This window comes from Malania oleifera, chromosome 3, assembly GCF_029873635.1.
Source record: "Malania oleifera isolate guangnan ecotype guangnan chromosome 3, ASM2987363v1, whole genome shotgun sequence".
NCBI classification, from domain to species: Eukaryota; Viridiplantae; Streptophyta; class Magnoliopsida; order Santalales; family Ximeniaceae; genus Malania; species Malania oleifera.
This window is the reverse complement of record NC_080419.1, coordinates 39,600-60,696: the sequence shown is the minus strand read 5'-3', so window position 1 is coordinate 60,696 and position 21,097 is coordinate 39,600. Positions and strand designations below refer to the sequence as shown.

The 21,097-nt window shown below is 35.8% G+C and overlaps 1 protein-coding gene across 1 annotated transcript in view; it reads left to right on the top strand.

Moving 5' to 3' along the window:
• LOC131151022 (uncharacterized) overlaps positions 1–21,097 on the top strand; it is an 80,063-nt gene that overhangs the window by 40,995 nt on the left and 17,971 nt on the right. Inside the window, exons 6-16 of the mRNA XM_058102180.1 lie at positions 1,901–2,009; positions 2,642–2,721; positions 2,911–2,992; positions 14,256–14,395; positions 14,484–14,594; positions 14,753–14,869; positions 15,017–15,106; positions 17,209–17,262; positions 17,389–17,463; positions 17,629–17,704; positions 18,021–18,120. Of these exons, the coding sequence (XP_057958163.1) occupies positions 1,901–2,009; positions 2,642–2,721; positions 2,911–2,992; positions 14,256–14,395; positions 14,484–14,594; positions 14,753–14,869; positions 15,017–15,106; positions 17,209–17,262; positions 17,389–17,463; positions 17,629–17,704; positions 18,021–18,120 (1,034 nt within the window). The remainder of the gene's footprint in view (positions 1–1,900; positions 2,010–2,641; positions 2,722–2,910; positions 2,993–14,255; positions 14,396–14,483; positions 14,595–14,752; positions 14,870–15,016; positions 15,107–17,208; positions 17,263–17,388; positions 17,464–17,628; positions 17,705–18,020; positions 18,121–21,097) is intronic.

The following is a 21,097-nucleotide window of genomic DNA, read 5'->3' as shown; positions in this document are numbered from 1 at the left end:
GACATATTTAAACTTGCTAGAGTTAGAGAAAGAAAGATTAAGGACTTAGTTAATGCAAAATGTATAAAAAGTTAGGGTGATATTGTCTTGTTCAAGGAAGAAGACATAAAAGAAAGGTAGCGAAGTTACTTTATTAAGCTATTTATTGAAAACAAATGGAAGACTCAAACTTAGAGTTGATAGATGAGGAAAAGGCTAAAAATATGAGATTTATTTGTAAAATTAGAGTTAATAAAGTTAAGTTTGAACTTAGAAAATGAAAAATGGAAAAGCTATAGGACCAGATAACATCATAATTGAAGTTTGGAAATGCCTAGATGATAATAGAATTATATGGTTGACTAATTTATTTAACACAATTATTAAAAGTAAGAAAATGCTAGACAAATAGAGGAAAAACCCTTTAATAGCTATGTATAAAAGTAAAGGAGATATTCAAAATTGTAATAACTATCATGGAATTAAACTTATGAGTCATACAATGAGATTGTGGGAAAGGGTAGTTGAAAAAAGACTAATGCTAGAAATGAAGGTCTCAAAAAATCAATTTGTTTTTATGCCTGGGGGATCTACTACAAGCTATATATCTTTTAAGAAGATTAATGGAAAAGTTTAGGGAAAGAAGAGGGACTTGCATATGGTATTTTTTGACTAAGATAAGGAGTATGATAGGATACCTAAGAAGTTCTATGGTGAGTTTTAGAAAAAAAGGGTGTATGTAATAGGTATACTGATGTCATTAAGGCTATGTACTATGGAGTAATGACTAGTATTAGGGTTATAGATGGAGAGACTAGAGAATTTGCAATGTCCATTGAGAATTTGCTTTGGGCCCATATCTTTTTGCTTTAGTGGTGGACGAACTGACTATGAGTATCCAAAATGAGGTTTCATGGTGTATGTTGTTTGCAGATGTTATTTTCTTACTTGATGACATTGGGGGTGGAGTAGAATCTAAGTTAGAATTATGGAGAGAAGCTTTAGAATCTAAAGGCTTTAGGATAAGTAGAAATAACACAAAATATGTGAAATGTAATTTTAGTCATAGTAGAGGAATATTAGAGACAAAGTTAAACTTGATGATGAAGAAATCAGTAGCACTAGTAGATTTTGGTAACTTGGATCTGTTATGCAAGTTAAAGGAGAAATTGAAGAAGATGTAATACATGAAGTTAAAGCAGGTTGGGTAAAATGGAAATGTGCTTCATGTGTGCTTTATGAGTGTAGAACACCCTTGAAATTAAAAAGGAAGTTTTATAAGACGACTGAAAGACCGACTACGCTATATGGACCAGAATGTTGGGCAACTAAGAAACATCATATCTAAAAAGTATAAGTTGCCATGATGAGAATGCCAAGATGGATGTGTGGTATAACGTTAAAAAATAAATTAAGAAATGAACATATTTGTGGTAAGTTGGGCGTAACTCTTGTAGTAGATAAGATAAGGGAGAGACGACTCTGATGGTTTGGGCGCTTGCAACGTAGGCCACATAGTGCGTTAGGGAGGAGAAGTGAGTTAGTTACTTTGAGAGGCAGTAGAAGGGGTAGAGATAGACGTAAAATAACTTGAAATGAGGTAGTAAGGATTTAATAGACTTGAATTTTTCGAATGAAATTGTCCATTATCGCATAAATTGGCGAGAATGCATTCATCTTGCCAACCCCACCTAGTGGGACTTAAGGCTTGGTTTGTATTTTTTGTTGTTGTTTAGATTCAAAGTTTATGTAGATTGCTTCGTTTCTTGTAGCCTTGTGTTGCTTTTGCCAAGTTTCTTACTCACCATTTCATGTGTCATAGACTCATAGAGCATTAGATTGTCATGCTAACCTGCTTTTCATTGGATTGTTAAAATTGATTTCTCACATAATCATTTTTTTTTTTTTTTTTAAAACCCAGCAATACGAATGGCTTGTTGGATCACAATATAAATCAATGGAATTGCTAAAGTCTGATTGGGCAACGATCAGAAAGTCTCCACCATGGGCCATTGATTCTTGGGGCTTGGGTATGTCTCTTGATTATGCAATTTTTTTTATTGTATTATTTTTTTTGTGTGGTTGCGTAGGGTTTGTTTGCAAGTGTGGCACATATGGTGCTTTAGTTAAAGGGTCTCTAGGTGTTATCCTTCCGATATCTTTGGCTCATGCATTGATCAAGATCCATTCGGTTGGAGCTTCTTTCTTTCATTTATTTTTAATTTGTGCTCTTGTGAACTTTTGATTATTGATGTTGCATCTATGATCTCTGCTGAAATTCACAACCTTTTTGACTTTTGGTGGGAGATGATCATCTATCCATGTCTTTGATGTGACAGATTCATGAGTCTTGCCTTTTAGAAGGCTTGTTTGTACCTGCTGCCACTTTTGTATTCATTTACATTTGTAGAAAGAGTAAAATATAATGTAACTGATTAAGCAATAAGAAAAGGTTTACATTGTCAAATATTTGCCCCACTTTTTTCTGCGTAGCTGTCACCCTTAGCACTGTGCATGATTGCACTTCTTCGAATTTATATTGATTGGCATTCTAAGGAAATTATGCATGATAGAAGGGCCCATTGATTTTATGTAGAGCAATTAATACAAATTAATGCAAGTATCAAACTTGTTGATCTGAATAGTTCATTTTAATTGCTAGGTTGTCTTATTTATGAACTTTTCTCTGGTAAGAAGTTGGTGAAAACTGAGGAGCTGTGTAACACTGCTTCCATTCCAAAGGTAATCTGTTTTTTGAAACACTCTTCCATTCTGAAGGTCCTCATTTTACTGTTACTATGAATTAGAAACTTGTTATTGGTCCCAGACTCCCATGCATGTGTTTTTGTATGCGCATTTCATTGTGCATTTCAATTTTCAACCCTTTGAAAGATTCATTTTCATTTGCTGTTGTCTATTCTCTTGTCTCAGTCTTTACTTCCAGATTATCAGCGGCTATTATGTTCCAGGCCTTCTGGCAGGTTGAACACATCAAAGCTCATTGAAAATAATGGTGAGTAGTAATTATACTTTCTGTTTCATTTTTTTCCAGAATCAATCTATGCTAAAAATTTTAGGCCTACGATTTTCAGTTCACAGCTTGGTCTGCAAAAGTAGAATCTGTCTGCCTTTGGTACTCTATTATAGCATCTCTTATTTAATTGAATTGGATAATTGCATATTGCTTTGTGGTCTTCAGTATTATCCTTTAGTGAAAAATTGGCTGTTATGAGTTTCAGATGAATTGAGTTGAATACATGCGTACAGTATTTTTAGTTCACTGTTGGTTCACTTCTATTACAGGAATGTGGAATTAATTTCATTACATAACATCAGACAGAATATGGACTCTGATTTCATTGAGAAACATTTGGGTATTTAATGAGTCCTACTGGATTTGCTTGTGTTGAAATATTTGGTGAATTGAAAGACCTAATCACAGTGATAGGTCTCACCCTCTATTCGTAGTATATATATTAAGTACATGACAATGACCACAGTACCCTCAAAAAGTCATCCTTACTAACATAGCAATAACATATGCTAAATAACCAAAAATAACCAGCAATACTCCCCCTCAAGCTGGAGCATAGATATCAAACGTTTCTAGCTTGTTACAAATCAATTTAACACGAGAACCCCACAAACCTTTTGTGAACAAATCTGCAAGTTGCAATTCAAACTAAACACGAGTGGTTGTAATGAGCTTTTGAGCAAGTTTTTCACAAACTGACTGACTATCAACTTCAGTATGCTTTGTGCGCTCATGGAAAACTAGGTTGGAGGCACTATAATAGCAGCTTGATTATCACACATCAACTCCATAGATTGAACATGGAAAACAAACTTGTTTAGCCAAACAAGTTTATATGTAGTGTGACCCATAGTGCGATACTCTAACTCAGCACTTGACCCGGCCACTATAGTCTATTTCTTATTCTTCTAGGATACCAACTCACCACCAATAAAAATACAATACCTGGTTGTGGATCGTCTTTTGGAAGGTGACCCAGCCCAATCTCTCTGTATATTCTTGGATATATGTGTAACCCTGGTCTTGAGATAAGTGACCCTCTCCGAGGTGCAACTTTGAGGTATCTTAGGATATGAATTACAACATTCCAATCACTTGTTTTTGGAGATTCAAGAAACTGGCTCACAACACTTGTTGCGAAAGATATATCTGGTTGAGTAGCTGTGAGATAGTTCAACTTTCCAACAAATCTCTAATACTGTCTAGGGTTGGCCAACAAATCATCAATACCTGAAACTAACTTTCTGTTAGGATCCATGGGTGTATCAACTCTTTTTGTGTCCTAATTGTCCAATCTCATCCTAGAGGTCAAGAACATACTTTGTGACAAAATGGTTTCCATGCAAGACTTGGGTACTCTATACACAGGAAGTATTTCAATGGTCTGAAATTAGTTTGTAGAAAATACTGTGTTGGATACCTTGATCATCATCACCAATAATCACAAATCAGAATACATCCATGTACATAGCAAGAAGAATCCTACCAAATGTAGTATGGTTATAAAACACAGAATGATCTGCCATGCAGGCCAATGGAATAGAATAAAGGATAAGGTAGATGCGAACACTCTATGGAATAGAATGGCTAGGTGTATTAAAAAGATAGCGGAAGAGATCTTGGGAGAATTCAAAGCAAGATTCTCTCGTAGTAAAGAAAGCTGGTGGTGCGATCAAGATGTCCAAAAAGCCATAAATACAAAGAGTTTGTTATAAACATAGACATATAGAAACTTTCAATAATATAGAGAGGCAAGAAAAGAGGCAAAAAAGCCACTAGTGATTATAAACATGAGCTTATGATAATTATTGTGCTAGACTAGATATAGAAGAAGAGGAAAGAGACATGAACTAGTTAGAGCAAGAGGAAAAAAGTGCAAAGATTTAGGTGATGTAAAATGTATATAGGGTGATAGTGATAATTTCTTGGTTAGAGAAGAAGACATAACAAAGAGGTGGTGAATATACTTTAATAAGTTGTTTAATGAAAACCAAGTTGAAAGTTTATACCTAGAAGCGACAAATGAGGAAAAAACTAAAAATTTGAGATTTATTCACAAAATTAGTGATGTAGGACAAGAAGCAAGACTTTGGAAAGATCCATGTTGGAGATTACTTAAGAAGAATTGTATCGAGAATTGTTGGGTTTAATTAGTAGTTTACTACGTGCTTAGTTAGTTATTTGCTTAAGTATGTGTGTAGTTTGCTTGTATTAGAATTATGTACGCTGGGGGCATGTTTGTTGTATTTGTGTATGTCAATAATTGATTAAAATGAACGACCTAACTTGAAGATAGGTCTCTCCCTCTATTTATAATGCATATTAAATACATCTTAATGACATAATACCCTTACTACTCTCACTAATTAACATACTAACACACTAATAATAATACTAAAAGACATAAATAACCTCAAACACTCCCCCTCAAGCTGGAGCATAAATGTCATATGCTCATAGCTTGTTACAAATGAATTTAATATGAGCATCCCCCTAACGCTTGGTACGTTCTTCAACCAAACAAGTTCATGAGCAGTGTGAGCCATAGCTCTATATTCAAATTTAGGACCTTGCCACCACAGTGTGTTCGTTATATTTCAAAAGGCTACCGTGCATAAAAACCTTTTTATTTGATTCATAGTGATGTTTGGGGTCTCTCTAAGATTACTACCTTATTCGGGAAAAAAATGGTTTGTGACTTTTATAGATGATCATACTCGGATTTGTTGGGTATATTTGATGAATGGAAAATCTGAAGTTGAAATATTATTCAAGAATTTTTATAGTATGATCAAAAACCAATTTCACACAAAAATAAGCATACTTTGTACGGATAATGATACAGAACATTTCAACCAAGTTTTGGGAAATTTTTTGAAAGAAAGAGGGATTCAACATCAATCCACTTGTCGTGACACCCCACAACAAAATGGCATCGCTAGAAGAAAAAATCGTCATTTACTTGAGGTTGCACGGGCTATAATGTTTTCAATGCATATTCCAAAATATTTGTGGTGGGATGCTATTCTAACTGCTTGTTACCTTATTAATAGAATGCCTACCCGTGTGCTGCAGTATATAAAAAAATCCTTTATTGGTAATAGGATAATTTCTGATCTGCCTCTAAAAGTATTTGGATGCACTGTTTTTGTTCATTTTCCACGTCACCTTAGATCTAAACTTGATCCTAAGGCTGAAAAATGTGTGTTTCTTGGATATGCTCCCAATAAGAGGGGGTATAAATGTTTGAATCCAAAAACAAAAAAAATTCAGATCAGTATGGATGTCGTTTTTGTTGAAAATCAGTCTTACTTTAACCAAACTTATCTTCAGGGAGAAAGAGAGTAGTGAAGATTAGTTTTGGGAAACTTCTATACCAATGCCTAATGTTGTCCTTGACATTGACATCCCTATACAAAACATTCAAGGAACTGAAATTTTAAATAGTGAAAAAAATAGAAATCCCAATCTGCCTGTACAAAGCATAAGGGAATCACAAACAGGGGGAGAATTGCTACAGAATAATCCCTCTTTTGAGCTTCATGTTTATACTAGAGGTAGGTATCGTTCTAATACTAAGGATCATCTCACAATTTCAGAGCTGAATCAATCATTACCTCCAAAAACAGGTCATTCGGAAATCTCAGGTAATCCTTCTACTACACTTCCAGTTGATCAATCTACTGACCTTGATGTACCTATAGCCATTAGGAAAGGAGTTAAAACCTGTACGACACACCCCATTGCCAAATATTTGTCATACCATAGACTCTCTTATAATCATAAGGCCTTTACATCCAATATTTCTCATCTATTTGTTCCAAGGACCATTCAGGAAGCTATAGATCGTCTGGATTGGAAGTTAGCAGTTCTTGAAGAGATGAATGCACTACGGAACAACAGTACTTGGGAAATTGTTGATTTGCCAAAGGAAAAGAAAACTGCAGGTTGCAAGTGGGTGTTTACAGTTAAATGCAAGGCTGACGCCAATATAGAGAGATGTAAGGCAAGACTCATTGCAAAAGGGTTTACACAAACATACGGAATTGACTATCAAGAACCTTTTTGCTCCAGTGGCCAAGATAAACTCAATCCGAGTGTTACCCTCCTTAGCTGTACATTCTAATTGGCCCTTACACCAGTTGGATGTAAAGAATGCCTTTTTAAATGGAGATCTAGAGGATGAAGTGTTTATGGAATTACCACTAGGTTTTGAAGGTAATCTTGGCAGAGATAGGGTGTGTAAATGGAAAAAATCATTGTATGGGCTCAAGCAATCTCCGAGAGCTTGGTTTGGACGCATTGGGAAGGCTGTAAAGGGTCATGGTTACAACCAAGGCCAAGCTGATCACACCATGTTCTATAAGCACTCAAGTGAAGGGAAGGTTGCTATTCTAAATGTCTATGTTGACGATATTATTTTGACAGATAATGACAGCAAGATACTTGAGAAAATAAAATAGATGCTTGCTAATGAATTTGAGATTAAAGACTTGGGTGACTTTAAGTATTTTTTCGGTATGGAATTTGCAAGGTCAAGAAAAGCTATTTTTGTTTCACAAAGAAAATATGTGCTTGACTTGCTTGGAGAAACAGGTTTACTAGGGTGTAAAACAGCTGAGACACCTATGGAGCCTAATCTTAAACTACAACCTGCCAAGCCTGAGGAAGTAACCAATAGAGACCAATACCAAAAATTGGCTGGAAGGCTACTTTATCTATCACATACATGTCCTGACATAGCCTTTGCTGTTAGTATGGTAAGCCAACTCACCAAGGCTTGACCACTTTGATGCAATTTATAGAATCCTGAGATATTTAAAGGAAACTCCTTGAAAAGGTCTATTGTTTGAAGACCATAGACATCTACAAGTTGAGGTATACATTGATGCAGATTGGGCTGGGATTATAACTGATTGAAGATCAACTTCTGGTTATTGTGCCTTTGTTGGTGGAAATTTGGTTACATGGTGAACCAAAAAACAAAATGTGGTAGCTAGGAGTAGTGCAGAGGCAAAATTTAGAGCTAGTTGCTCATGGAGTTTGTGAAGTGTTGTGGATTAAAAAATTATTAGAAGAATTGGAAGTCACTAATACGCTACCTATGATACTGTATTGCGATAACAAATCTGCCATAGCCATTGCTCACAATCCAGTGCTTCATGATAGAACAAAACATGTTGAGGTCGACAAGCATTTTATAAAGGAGAAGCTGGACAGTGGACTAATTTGTTTACCCTATCTCTCTACTACTGAACAAGTAGCAGATATACTTACAAAAGGACTACCAAAGAAGCAATTTGAAAATTTGATCGGCAAGCTTGCTATGGAAGACATCTTCAAACCAGCTTGAGGGGGAGTGTTGGAAAGTTTCAAAATTTATCCAGTCAACTCCTTGATTATAGGAGAAATTTCTGTAATTATGTAATTCTATTCTCGTTGATTATAGGAGAAATTTCTGTAATTATGTAAATAATGTTAGGAGATATTCTAGGATATATTCTAGGAGATTTGTTAGCAATTGTCATTCGTTCCTTTTTTCTATTCTTTCCTTTATTATTCTTTCCTTTTAGATTATCCTTGTAGTCTATAAGACAGTCAGATTGTACCTAATTTTACAATAATAAGAAACACTATTTCAATTCTTCCGCATTTCTAGAATGTGAATTACTGCATCCTAGTGACTTGTTCTTGGGGAATTGAGAAACTGACTCACAACACTTGTTGTGAGTCAATTGTCTCAAGTCTTCCTCTGTAACAAGGTAATTACCCTACGATACAAAGATACTTCTATATCCAATAAGTACTTCAATTGTCTCAAGTCTTTGGTTTGAAGCTTGATCTATAGAAAAAGCTTTAGGTCCTGGATGCCACGATCATTATCACCAGCTATCACAATGTCATCCACATGTACAATAAGCAAAATATTGCTCGATGAAGTATGACGATAAAATACATGGTGATCTACTGCACACTTATGAAAGCCAAACTCAAATACTACATCACTAAAACGGCCAAACCATGCTCGTAGAGATTGTTTTAATGCATACAATGACTTCTTGAGCCGACATACTAAGTCTGACTCCCCCTGAACAACAAACCTAGCGGTTGCTCCGTATATACCTCCTGATGACGATCACAATGTAGGAAAGCATTCTTCACATCTAATTGATGTAAAGGCCAATGACAAGTGGTGGCTAAAGAAATGAACACTTGTACTGAGGCAAGTTTAGCAATTGACGAGAATGTGCCTTAAAAACAAGGCAGGCCTTCAGATGAGCCACATAACCATTAGGATTGACTTTCACATTGTACACCCAACGACAACCAACCACAGACTTATTAGGAGGAAGAGGTACTAGATTCCAAGTATCATTGTCATGTAGTGCACGCATCTCTTCAACCATTGCCGTCCTCTACGGGTCCGCCCAGAATGGAATAGGGCTTCAGAAATAGATCTTGGAAGAGCAACATAAGACAGAATACTAACAAAATAGTAATAAGAGGGTGACAAGAAATCATAGCAAATAAAATTAGAGACCGGATGTTGGGTACAAGTGCGTTTACCTTCTCGAATAGCTATTGGAGGATCAACATCACAAGAAATAAAGATCATTCGATGAGGGAACTAGAGGCACAGTAGCAGAAGTTGGAGGAGGCACTCCTCACCCCCCCCCCCCCCCCCGGGCGCGGAGTCGTCGTGTGTATACCTGCAAATTGGGATGATCCTAGGGCAGAGAAGGTCTCAAACTAGATGACGATGTAGGAGGATTGGGCACAGATACTAGGTTTCGATTTGGGAGGCAAGGCAGAGGAAGGGACTCATCTAGGTCAAAAGAACTCAAGGAATTAGAGTAGTATGGTGTAGACTCAAAAAATGTGCATCAACAGAGACAGAGTAAAGTAGGACAATAATATCGATACCCTTTTTGAGTATAGGAATAGCCCAGAAAAATACATTTGATAACACGAGTATCTTTTTGGGAAAGACAATTAAATATGGAATTTTACCACCAAGGACAAAGGATGGAATTTTATTGAGATGAGGGAGCAAGTTGTGAGCACAGCATCACTCCAAAAGACTTTGGGGACATTCATTTGATACAATAGGGTACGATTGACTTTAAGAATATGTCTGTTTTTCTGCTCTGCAACTCCATTTTGTTGTGGAGTGTGGGCACAAGAGGACTGATGGATTGTACTAGAGTTAGTCATATAAATATTGAATTGGGTAATGAAGTACGGTATTGAAGTACTCTTTAGCATTATCACTACAAAGCATCCTAACTGGCATGCCAAATTGAGTCTTTATTTGGGAACAAAAAGCACAAAAGATATCAAACAACTCGAAATGATCTTTCATTAAATATAACCAAGTCATCCTAGAGTAGTCATCAGAAAATGTAGCAAAGTGCTGAAACCCCAACTTTGATGTCACACGACTAGCACCCCAAATATCAAATGGATAAGCATGAAAGGACGAACCACCCGTTTGTTGACTGGGGGAGCAAAGGGAACACGATGATGCTTGCCCAATTTAACATGACTCACCCTCAAGATTAGACATAGAACTCAATGTTTGAACTAGGTGTTTCAACTTGTCCAACGACAGATGACCAAGACGATAATGGATTTGAAGTGGTGTAGCTGCGACTGTGCAGACAATGGGTGGAGAAGGCGACTCAAAGTAGTATAGTCCACAAGCCTTGCGTCTTGTGCGAATTTTCCTTCCCGTCTTTAGATCCTGAATAACCACATAATCAAGAAGGAATATGATAGAACAATTTAGTGACTTTGTAAGCTTACTAATTGACATATGATTGAAAGGAGATTTAGGAATGTATAAAGCAGAAGAAAGAGAGATAGAAGGTGTAGGCTTTACTGTTCCTATCCCCTTAACTGCAATAGTGGACCCATCAGCAAGGGTAACTTAAGGGAGATTTTTAGGATATTGGAGATAAGAAAAGAAGTTGGTTGCTCTTATTATAAAGTTATATGGTCAGTGGCAGCAGTTCGATAATCCAAGGACTAGTAGGAAGGATACTAGATGACATGCAGACTATAGGATTAACTTTTTGGGGAAAGAAGCAATGTGATAAGATGCTTGTTGAGACAATTGATGCTATAGTAGTGTGGAATACTCCTCCTCTAATATAGTCACAGTACGCAGTTCACTCAAACAAGTGACTAACGAAGGAATCATACTTTTGGGATTTGCAAACGCCATCCGAACATTCACAAAATCAGATCAATGATCATAAGATGAATTGCTGGAACAATTGGAACAACCACAAACAAGGTGACCCACCATGAACAAACCACAGAAAAATTAGAACAAGGCAGCCATAGCCCCAAGAAACTCACTTGCAGCCCAAAGAAAGCAACACTCAGCACTGGAACAATTGGAGAGGTGATCCACTGAAACTACCATGAACAAATCACCAACAACCTCAGATGCAGCCCCAAGAAAGCAACACAGCCAGAGTCTCACAAAAAAAAAATGAAAAAAGAAGAAAGAAAAAAACAGCTTGTGAGCACTGCCACTGCCCCAAGAAGGTCACCAATGATCGTTACTAACACTGAACAACAGCTAATGAATTACCATGAGTGCATTGTCACATTAAAGATTGGATCTTGGGGCAAAAGCAGATTCCCAACAGCTTGATATTTTGGTATATGGAAGCAATTAGAATATTGAATCAAAAAGCACAGCAAACCCCACTGTTTCAGACCCAATAAACTCATTAACAATTGATAAACATCTTCACGAAGAATCAAATAACCATTCCTTGGGTGCCGCACTAACACGGACATGGTGAACAACTCACCGACAGATATAGCACTGCCACAGCCTCACAACTGAACATATGAATGCTGCCACGGCTCGAAAAAACTCACGAAGAAGCCTTCACAAGCCTTGAACAAACATTAACAGAATGCTGTGAGTGCATAGTTGGAAAAGGTTGATTTTTTGAGCAAAAAAAACTGACCTAACAGCTTGATAATATAGTCTAGAGAAGGAATCAGAGCGTGGCAGAGGAAAAAAAAAAAAAAAAGAAGAAAAAAGTGGCCAGACATTCACTCACACTCCAGAGGGTGGGGCTAGCCCTGCTGGCATTTGGCCGGCGCATAAGGGTGCGTGGGGGCTCCTCAAGCGATGGGCTTTTGTGGGGTGTGTCGTCGAGGGGGTATTTTTATGTGTGCATGGTTGGTTTTGTGAAATAATATGGGATGGAGGTGAATCTAGGAAGTAAAGCCTCAGGAATGGTGTTTTCCGGCGACAGCTGAGGAGAGTAGGGTTTAGTTTGGATCACGCTCTGTTACCATGTTGAGTAATTGGGTAAAATGGAAGAGCTAAACTCATTGATAGGTCTCTCCCTCTATTTATATTATATAAGTACAATAGGAATGACCATAATACCTTTACTAACTCACACTTATTACTAACAAACACGTAATAATAATAATGCTAAAAGACTAAATGACCTTAACATTAATTAATTCAAATGGGCCTACTTCTTTGGATTTTCACTTTTGTAGGCCTCTAAATGATACCAAACTATAAGAACTATCTTGCCTACTTTGGATTTTCACTTTTGGAGGCCTCTAAATGATAGAAAACTATAAGAACTATCTTCTTTGTTGGTTTTGTTGGAGGGCTGTCATTTCTCATATGAGAAGGATAGTAGGAGACTTTGGATCCCTCAAGTTTCTATTCTTCGAAATCTTTATTTTTGCATTTGACCAAATCTTTTAAATCCTTTATCCTTTATCATTTCATTTGGAAAGCCTAATTCCCGTCTAAGATCAGTGCATTTGCTTGGCTGGTTGTTCTTAATAGAATTAACACCAACAATCTGCTACAGAGTAAGAGGCTTTTGAAGGCATAATCTCTGGATGTTTGTTTCTTGTGTATTGATAGCTCAGAATCTGCTTCACATCTATTTTTGCATTTTCCTTCCTCTTGGGGGATCTGAAACAAGTTATTTGATGTTTTTGGGGAGAATGGGTTTGCCTAGGTTTGGTGGAGAAATTATCACAACTCTTTTACAGGTTTTGGGAAGAGTCGTGATGGTTTTGCTTTTGTGGACTTGTGGCATCTTTGCAGTTTTATGGGGAATTTTGGATGGGAAGGAGTGCTTGTCTTTTTAACGAGGAATTCTGGTACTTTGCTTTGGGATAGGAGTCGGTACTTGGCTTTTCTCTGGTCTTTTGCAGCTGATGACTTTAAAGAGGTTCCTTTCTTGGATCTTCAAAGAGTTTGGAAGGTGGTTCTATTTTGATTTTTTGTAGTCTCTTTTGTTTTCTTCTTTTATAGGAGGATCTGTTTCTCCTTGTTGTACATTCTTTCCTCTTCAATTAATATTTCTTGTTTTCTGTTAAAAAAATATTATACATCCGTGAGTGGATAATATTCACCTACTAAAATTTAAGTATGACAGTAGAACCGAATGGCTTCCTCTCCACCATCCCCCGTATCCCAACTCCCCCCCCCCCCTCCTTTTGGCTTTGCTTATCATGGGACTCAAAATTGAAAGATGATCCCTTTCATGTTTTTCTTCTTCTTCATACACACTGGAGGATTTGATCTTTGTTATTTATTTATTTATTTATTTTTGTACATTTTCCTTTCTTATCTTCCTTACCTTTTAAATGCATTTTGTTTTTGTTTCTTACAATTTATTATTTTTATTGTGAACTGGAACTGCCTTTGAAATTAGCAATTAAAATTTCTAATCTGTTCAATTATCTAGCACACATGCAGAGCACCTTTGGAAGGTGTCATCGACCTTGTCTTGCAGCTTGCTTCTTTCTTTGACTTCTTGCAGCTATGGTCCTCAAATATTTATGTTTATTCTGATCATTGCTACTGAAACTTTTTTGTGATTCAATCAAGCTGTCCTAACATCGCTGCTCTCATGTTTCTTTTCCTCACCATTACCTCAGATCCCTGAGGTTCCCAAAAATTTTGTCTTTTAAATTTCTTGTAATATTGGGTACTGTATTTTCTAATGTCCAATGGTTGTGGCTTATTACTTCCAACTGTAATCAATTTCTAGAAATTGGCCATCCCTCTAATTTTTTTTTTTTCCAGAATGCAATCTAGTATTATATGCTTTACTCATTATTTGAGTGATCTAAAAAAATTTCTCTAATTCTGTGATCCTGTTTTTAGGAATGCATATTCTCTGCTTTTCTTTTCTTGTATTTGCACTAATTTTTGCAGCGTATGGTTTGACAGAATATTTCCAGAATAAGTTGGTGGATACCATACATTTCATGGAAATCCTTAATTTAAAGGATAGCGTTGAGAAAGATACCTTTTTCCGAAAGCTTCCAAATTTAGCAGAACAACTTCCCCGCCAAATTGTGGTGAAAAAGGTGTGACTCTTGATACCGTACACTTAAATTCTATTTGCAGTATTTTTTTAATGGCTCTTCATAGTTTTTATTGCTCTGGTCTTTACAGTTACTGCCTTTACTAGCTTCTGCATTAGAATTTGGTTCAGCTGCTGCCCCTGCGTTGACCGCCTTATTGAAAATGGGTTCTTGGCTTCCATCGGAAGACTTCAGTCTCAAGGTCATTTTGATTGAGTACCTTTGTGGTGTGGCCTATTCTTATTTTAGTGCTTTTTATTTAATCCGTGTCATTGAATCAATCTTTTTACTTTTGTGGATGATTTTGTCATTGCTGTTTTGGTTTATTTGACAAGGAGGTTTCTTTGCTTTTATTTGTAGGTGTTGCCAACAATTGTAAAACTCTTTGCCTCCAATGACCGTGCTATTAGAGTTGGTCTCTTGCAGCATATTGATCAATATGGAGAATCATTGTCTGCAAAAATTGTTGATGAGCAAGTATGCATTCAATGTAAAATGATTTGATGTCTCTCATATGATTCAACCAGATTCCAGTTTGCCATGTTTAGATGTTGGGTATTTTTACTATTGTATTTTTTCCCATCAATCAAACAATTCTAAAATGGTTGGTGTGCTTGTGACCAGGTTTACACTCATGTTGCGACTGGGTTCTCAGACACATCTGCTTTTCTCAGAGAACTGACACTTAAATCCATGCTTGTTTTGGCTCCTAAGGTATGTGGATCTCATTTATTCATCCGTATTGGGTAGGACACCTGTTTCATGGTGTTTGTTGTGTAATATTTAATCATGGAAACTTCTGTCTATGGTCTTAAATTTCCACAAAATTGTTGAAATTTCCATCAAAATTTCCGATTTCCGCACCCTTGAAATCGAAATGGCAGTCGATTTTTGTCTTGCGTAATTTCCATTGAAATATCAACGAATCATTTGAAATTTATCGAAATCTCAAAATTTTAGCGAAACTTCTCGAAATTTTACTATACGATGAAATTTCGTCAGAATTCAAATGAGAAATTTAGGAGTGAAGTGAAATTTCTATTTTAATTTATTTTAAGAATTTTATCGAAACGAAAGATTATTACAAGTGCTTTTGAAATTATATGAAAAAATAAACTTACAGTAACATTTTATTTAACCATTCATGTCTAAAGTATCATTATTTGTATAATAAATAATATTTAAATAATTTATGAATTTCATTTGTATTAACTAAATATGTTTAATGTATATTATTCGTACAAATATGTTTGATACACATACTATTTTACAAGTTTTCCTCCTCATACAAAACATAGATGTATTTAATTTGTAATATATTAGTCCCAAAACTTATATTATTATGTTTGTTAACCATTTCTAAAGTTTCACAAAGAATTCCATGCTTTACTACTAATTTCTGTTATTTTTTCAAATCAAATCGAAATTGACATCAAAATCGAAATTTCCACATTTTTGGAGCTTCGAAATTTGAGTCGAAATCAAAATTTAAGACCTTGCTTCTATAAATGTAACGAGAATTCTTGTGATTTGTAACAATATAAGGGTTCAAATAAATATGGGTGTATGTTGTTCCTGAATTTGATTTGATTGGAGATGGAAAGAAGAAGTCTTCATTAGGTTTAGTATTTTACTAGTCATTTCAATCAGATATCAGTGATGGTTAGCGCATCATCTCTCTGTCCTTGTGAATAAACTGGCTTGGTTTTTTCTTGGTCTTTGCATTTAGTGAATAACAAAATAGGTCTATGTGGCATGTGTTTTTTCTGCATAAATGATGCTACTGTTCTACTAGAGATCTTTGAAAATTTTTAGAGTGATTCAAGAGGATGTTGTCCTTACTATAGCATGAACAAAGTAGAGAAGTCCTTTTGGAGGTGGTGGTCTAGATACAGTTCCATTTTTTGCATGATAGAGAGATGGTAGAGGATATTATCCCTATTTAAGCATGAACATGTAGGGAAGTCTTTTTGGAGATGGTGATCCAGATACAGTTCTAGCATCACCGTTTTGCAAGATTGAAATATTGAAGAGGAGGTTGTCCCTATGGTTAACTGTGAACGAAGTTTAGAAGTTCTAGGATGGGAGGTCAGATAGAGTATTAACCTCAAGCATTTTTGCATGAAGTGGCTACTTTCATGCTCAAACCCATGCTTGGTCTTTTACGATCTAAAACTGTTATCACTGTACTGGATAAAGTTTTGTAGCACATATTTTATAAGATACTGAGCCAGCTAGATTTTGTGGTGTAAAAGCGCCGAAGAACACAAGTAAAAGTAAAGCAGGGTTGAAATGATGATATTGAGATGGATGGATGTCAACACAAGAAATCGATAGAAATGAAAATGTAGAAGTGGATAGAAGCTAGAATCATGATTAGGGGAAGTCATTTGAGATGGTTCAGGTTGAAAGCAATATAAGGGAAAGAAGGAGTTTCCAGGAATATGAGAATGCCATAATAAAGGATGCGATGACTTACTGAGTACATGGCTCTGGATATGGTTGTCAATATGTTTCATGCAGCCAGTGCACATGGTTTGAATTCAATGTTTTGATGAGTTAACATTTTTGGTTGTTTACATTCCACTTGAATATTTACTCGTCATTGATTATACATACTTCCCTATTTCTTCTTGCTTGAATGTCATGTTTTATATTTTTCATTTTGTTCTTGCGTATTTTGATCTTGTGTTGCTCCTAGTCTTCAGTATGTAATGGTTAGGAGATTCTTTTGATCATTTAATCTTTTAAAGATGAGTAAATATATGGGTTCAAGTTGTTTTTAAGCATTTGTTTTGTTTTACTTTTAATTGCAGCTGTCTCAACGTACTATATCAGGATCGTTACTGAAGTATCTTTCAAAGTTGCAGGTATTGCTACATTAATTTGTTGAAACAATTAAAACCATATTTAGATTGGGTTTTAAATTTCACCTACGAGATTTCCCCTTAAATGTTCTGCTTTTGTGATTTGCATTTTCATTTTAAGTCATGCAGGTTGATGAAGAACCAGCAATTAGAACAAATACAACGATATTACTTGGGAACATTGCTAGCTACCTTAATGAAGGGGTTAGTATCAGCTAGTTGCCATTCTTTTGTTATTTATAACGATCTCTGTTCTCTGTCCTTGTACAATAGTTGTTGGTTGTATGGTGATTATTGGATGGGCAAACATGTGAGAAGATGTGCCTTTAGACAAAAATATTCATTGAATGACTTGAATCTATACTGCAGACAAGGAAAAGAGTCTTGATAAATGCATTTACGGTCCGTGCACTGCGAGATACTTTTTCTCCTGCCCGAGGAGCAGGTATAAAAAGCTTTCAGATTTTCCTTTCTTTGATTTTCACTAAATGGCCATCTTGGTTGAAAAACTTTTTGTGTTTTCATGTCTACAGTTGGTCCATGTTATACGGTTATACCTTATGCATTCTCCACACCCCTCCCCTTCCCCTCAGCTCACCATGTTTCAAATTTTCCATATATGAACTCATCTAGTCAGTATGATTGGTCATTGATTATGTTTTCAAATTTTCCATGTCAATTCATTTAATTTGTACTGTTTATAGTGTTGTCGGGTATGTGTGTCCATTAGTGTTGACATATTTTGAATTGTATCGTGGCAGGAGTCATGGCTTTATGCGCCACCAGTTCTTATTATGATGTCACTGAAATTGCAACTCGGATTCTACCGAATGTTGTTGTATTGACCATTGATCCTGATAGGTTTTCTCACTTCTTCTCTTTCCATATGATGTATTTCAGTCCAATTAGTGTTTCTTTCTTATGTACATAAATTAAGATGGCCATGCTTTGCTTACGTTGATGTGTTGGTTAGGACAGGTAGGGGTCTGCATGTGTTTTTTTTTTTGGGTCACTATGAGCATGTTAAGAGCCCCATTTGATATTTCTTGGGCTTGGGGACTATTTTCCATGCTTTCATCTGCTAAGGTCTTAGTTGAAAGTTTTGAGGGGAATTTGGTTCATGGGATAAAAAATATTGCCATGGTTTAACATTCTTGGGAATCTTATTCTTGGGAATGTGTATGTGTCACGATCCCACATCGGATGTGTACTAGGGAAATCTTGGGTTTTAAGGATGGTTTGAACTGCAACTATGTGGGGCGCCTTAATAGGACAAATCCGTGAGCCTGTGGGCCAAACCAGACAATACCTCACTGAAGTTGGGCCTAAGACTGTTACATTTGGTATTAGAGCTACCCTAGGGGTACTATCATTGGGTGGATCCTACACAGAGGTGTAAGTCACTTTGATGAGGGAGTCAAAGATTGGAAGGGAGAGCCTCTCACGGTCCCACATCGGATGTGTACTAGCGAAATCTTGGGCTTATAAGGGTGGTTTGGACTTCAACTATGTGAGGCGCCTTTTATAGGGCGGCAAATTCATGAGGCTAGTAGGCCAAAACGGACAATACCTCATCGGAGTTGAGCCCAAGAATGTTACAGGATGAATGGGAATATTTTTGTTTCATTTATGTTGTAGGATTCCCATGAATGTACATATGATGGCCATGTCTTTGATTGGTTTAACATGGAAATCTTGACACACGTTTGAGGAAGATGATTATCATACCCTTGACTTGTGTATGAACAATATACGAAAAATAATATATAAACAATGTTAGTTTGCGGTGTCATCGAAAAGCCTATGGAGATCGTTTCTCAAATTTATCCCTGATTTAGTCCTCACATTAAATTTATGGTGGGGAGGGGTTCTCTGATTCACTTTTGGAAACATCCGTGGTTGGGGAATGTTGTTCTAGCCACATCATTTCCTCGTCTCTTTCATTTGAGCGTAGGGCAAAATAGTATGATGTCCTTCCTTGTGGTTGACTTGGATAGCCCTCTTTTCTTGGAATTTTCATTTCAAAAGATCTCTAAATGATGGAGAATTGACGAAAATTTCATCCCTCTTGTTGTTATTGAACAATTATTATGTTTTTCAACTCAGGATACTTGCTGTTGGGCCTTTGGATCATTCAGGGGTGTATTCTTGTAAATCATATATATATTTTGAATTTTTAATCCATTCCAACTCTTGTTTTCCCTTATATTCATTTATTTGGTAGGCCAAAGCTCTCCCAAAAATTAAGGCTTTCATTTGGCTGATTTATGCTTTAAAAAAATGGATTTTTTATAATGCTCGATACCTTTTTTGCTAAAGAACTCAGCAAGGTTTTGTTTTTGGTGTATCTATAGAAGTTTCCTCTCTTGAGGTAGAGCTCATTTCTTTTGAATTGCTTATTCTTTGAAAAATGATATAATCAGCTCGCTGTCTAAGGATAATTTTTTTTATCTGTAGTCAAGATATAGGGGCTTTCAAAATGAACTTGAAATATAACTCAAACCATCAGTTGTCTAATAAATTGATGGAATATTATAAAATTTTACCCATATAGAGACTTTTTCAAGTTTCAGATTATGCAATTCGGTGTTTGAATCCCATTGTGAGAGGAAAATAGGATTGTGCCCTATAAACCAAGGACCATTCTTTGGAACCCAATTCCTTACATCTTTTTGCTCAAGCTTGAAGATATATGATCCAGATGCCAAAGAATATTTCTCAATTTCTCTCAATTTCGTCCATATTTGCTCAGTAATAGTGTGAATATAAGAAAATGTCAAAATGGCGGTGGCTTGCCAATGAATTAACCAACAAGAGTGTTCGTCCATTTATCAATGCCTCTAATAAAAACATCCTTGAGAGGATTTACCAATATCTTTCCTTCAATTGATTTTGGCGTATAATACCTCAATTCCTTATCATTATCAAAATTCTCATTATTTTTGAACAAAATTTTCCAATTAGCTGAGAATTTTGCTTACCAGTTTTCACAAAATGAGTTATTTGATCATTATCTGCTCCTATTAGGGTAGCAAAATTCATACCTGTAAAATGTTTTATCTCACTTGATGATGGTTCATTTGCCATGAGTAATAGATGGACGGATAGATTCAATGTAGTAAACTTTGAGCAATTAAACAAGAAATCTTCACTCAATAAGAATACTGAAAAACTCGCAAATTAGAAGTTTCGATAAATTCCAGATAGGATCTCCAATTTCACTCAAATCATAAAACTATCCAATCCAAGAATAGTATTAATCTGAAAGCTCGAAATTCTTCCGTGATCAAATCCAAGAATAATCAATTGAATTTAAGAAGTTCAGTTTCAGGAGCTGCAAAATATGTCTTCAAGAATACAAATATGAAATCCAAATTAGCTTCAAATCTTCAAGTACAGATGAAATCCAACGGTTTGAAGCACATCAAAAGATCAAATCCTAAAAAAATCATTGAATTCCTAAGTCAAAATCAAGAACTGGTGCATTTTAGTAAGAATTGTAAAAATGCACTGAGAGCATATGGATGTTTTCTGCCGAGTCTTTCTTGCTAGCATGATCTTACCAAGTGCTTTGGATCTTTCTACCTCTGGGCCACTTATATTAGTAAAAAATTAAATAGGAAACAATAAAAATGAAAGTAAAATTATGATGTTAGATTTTTTTTTATTAATATTTATGATAGTTGAATTTTTTCGGACATGGAATTTTAATTTTTGGTACATATTCTCTGTAAGTTCTTGTACCAAAAATATGATTCTTCTTCATAATGTTTCATACAAAAGTCAAGGTATGATTGTAATTTTTTTGAAATGCTTAGATCATAAAAAAATTGCAAAT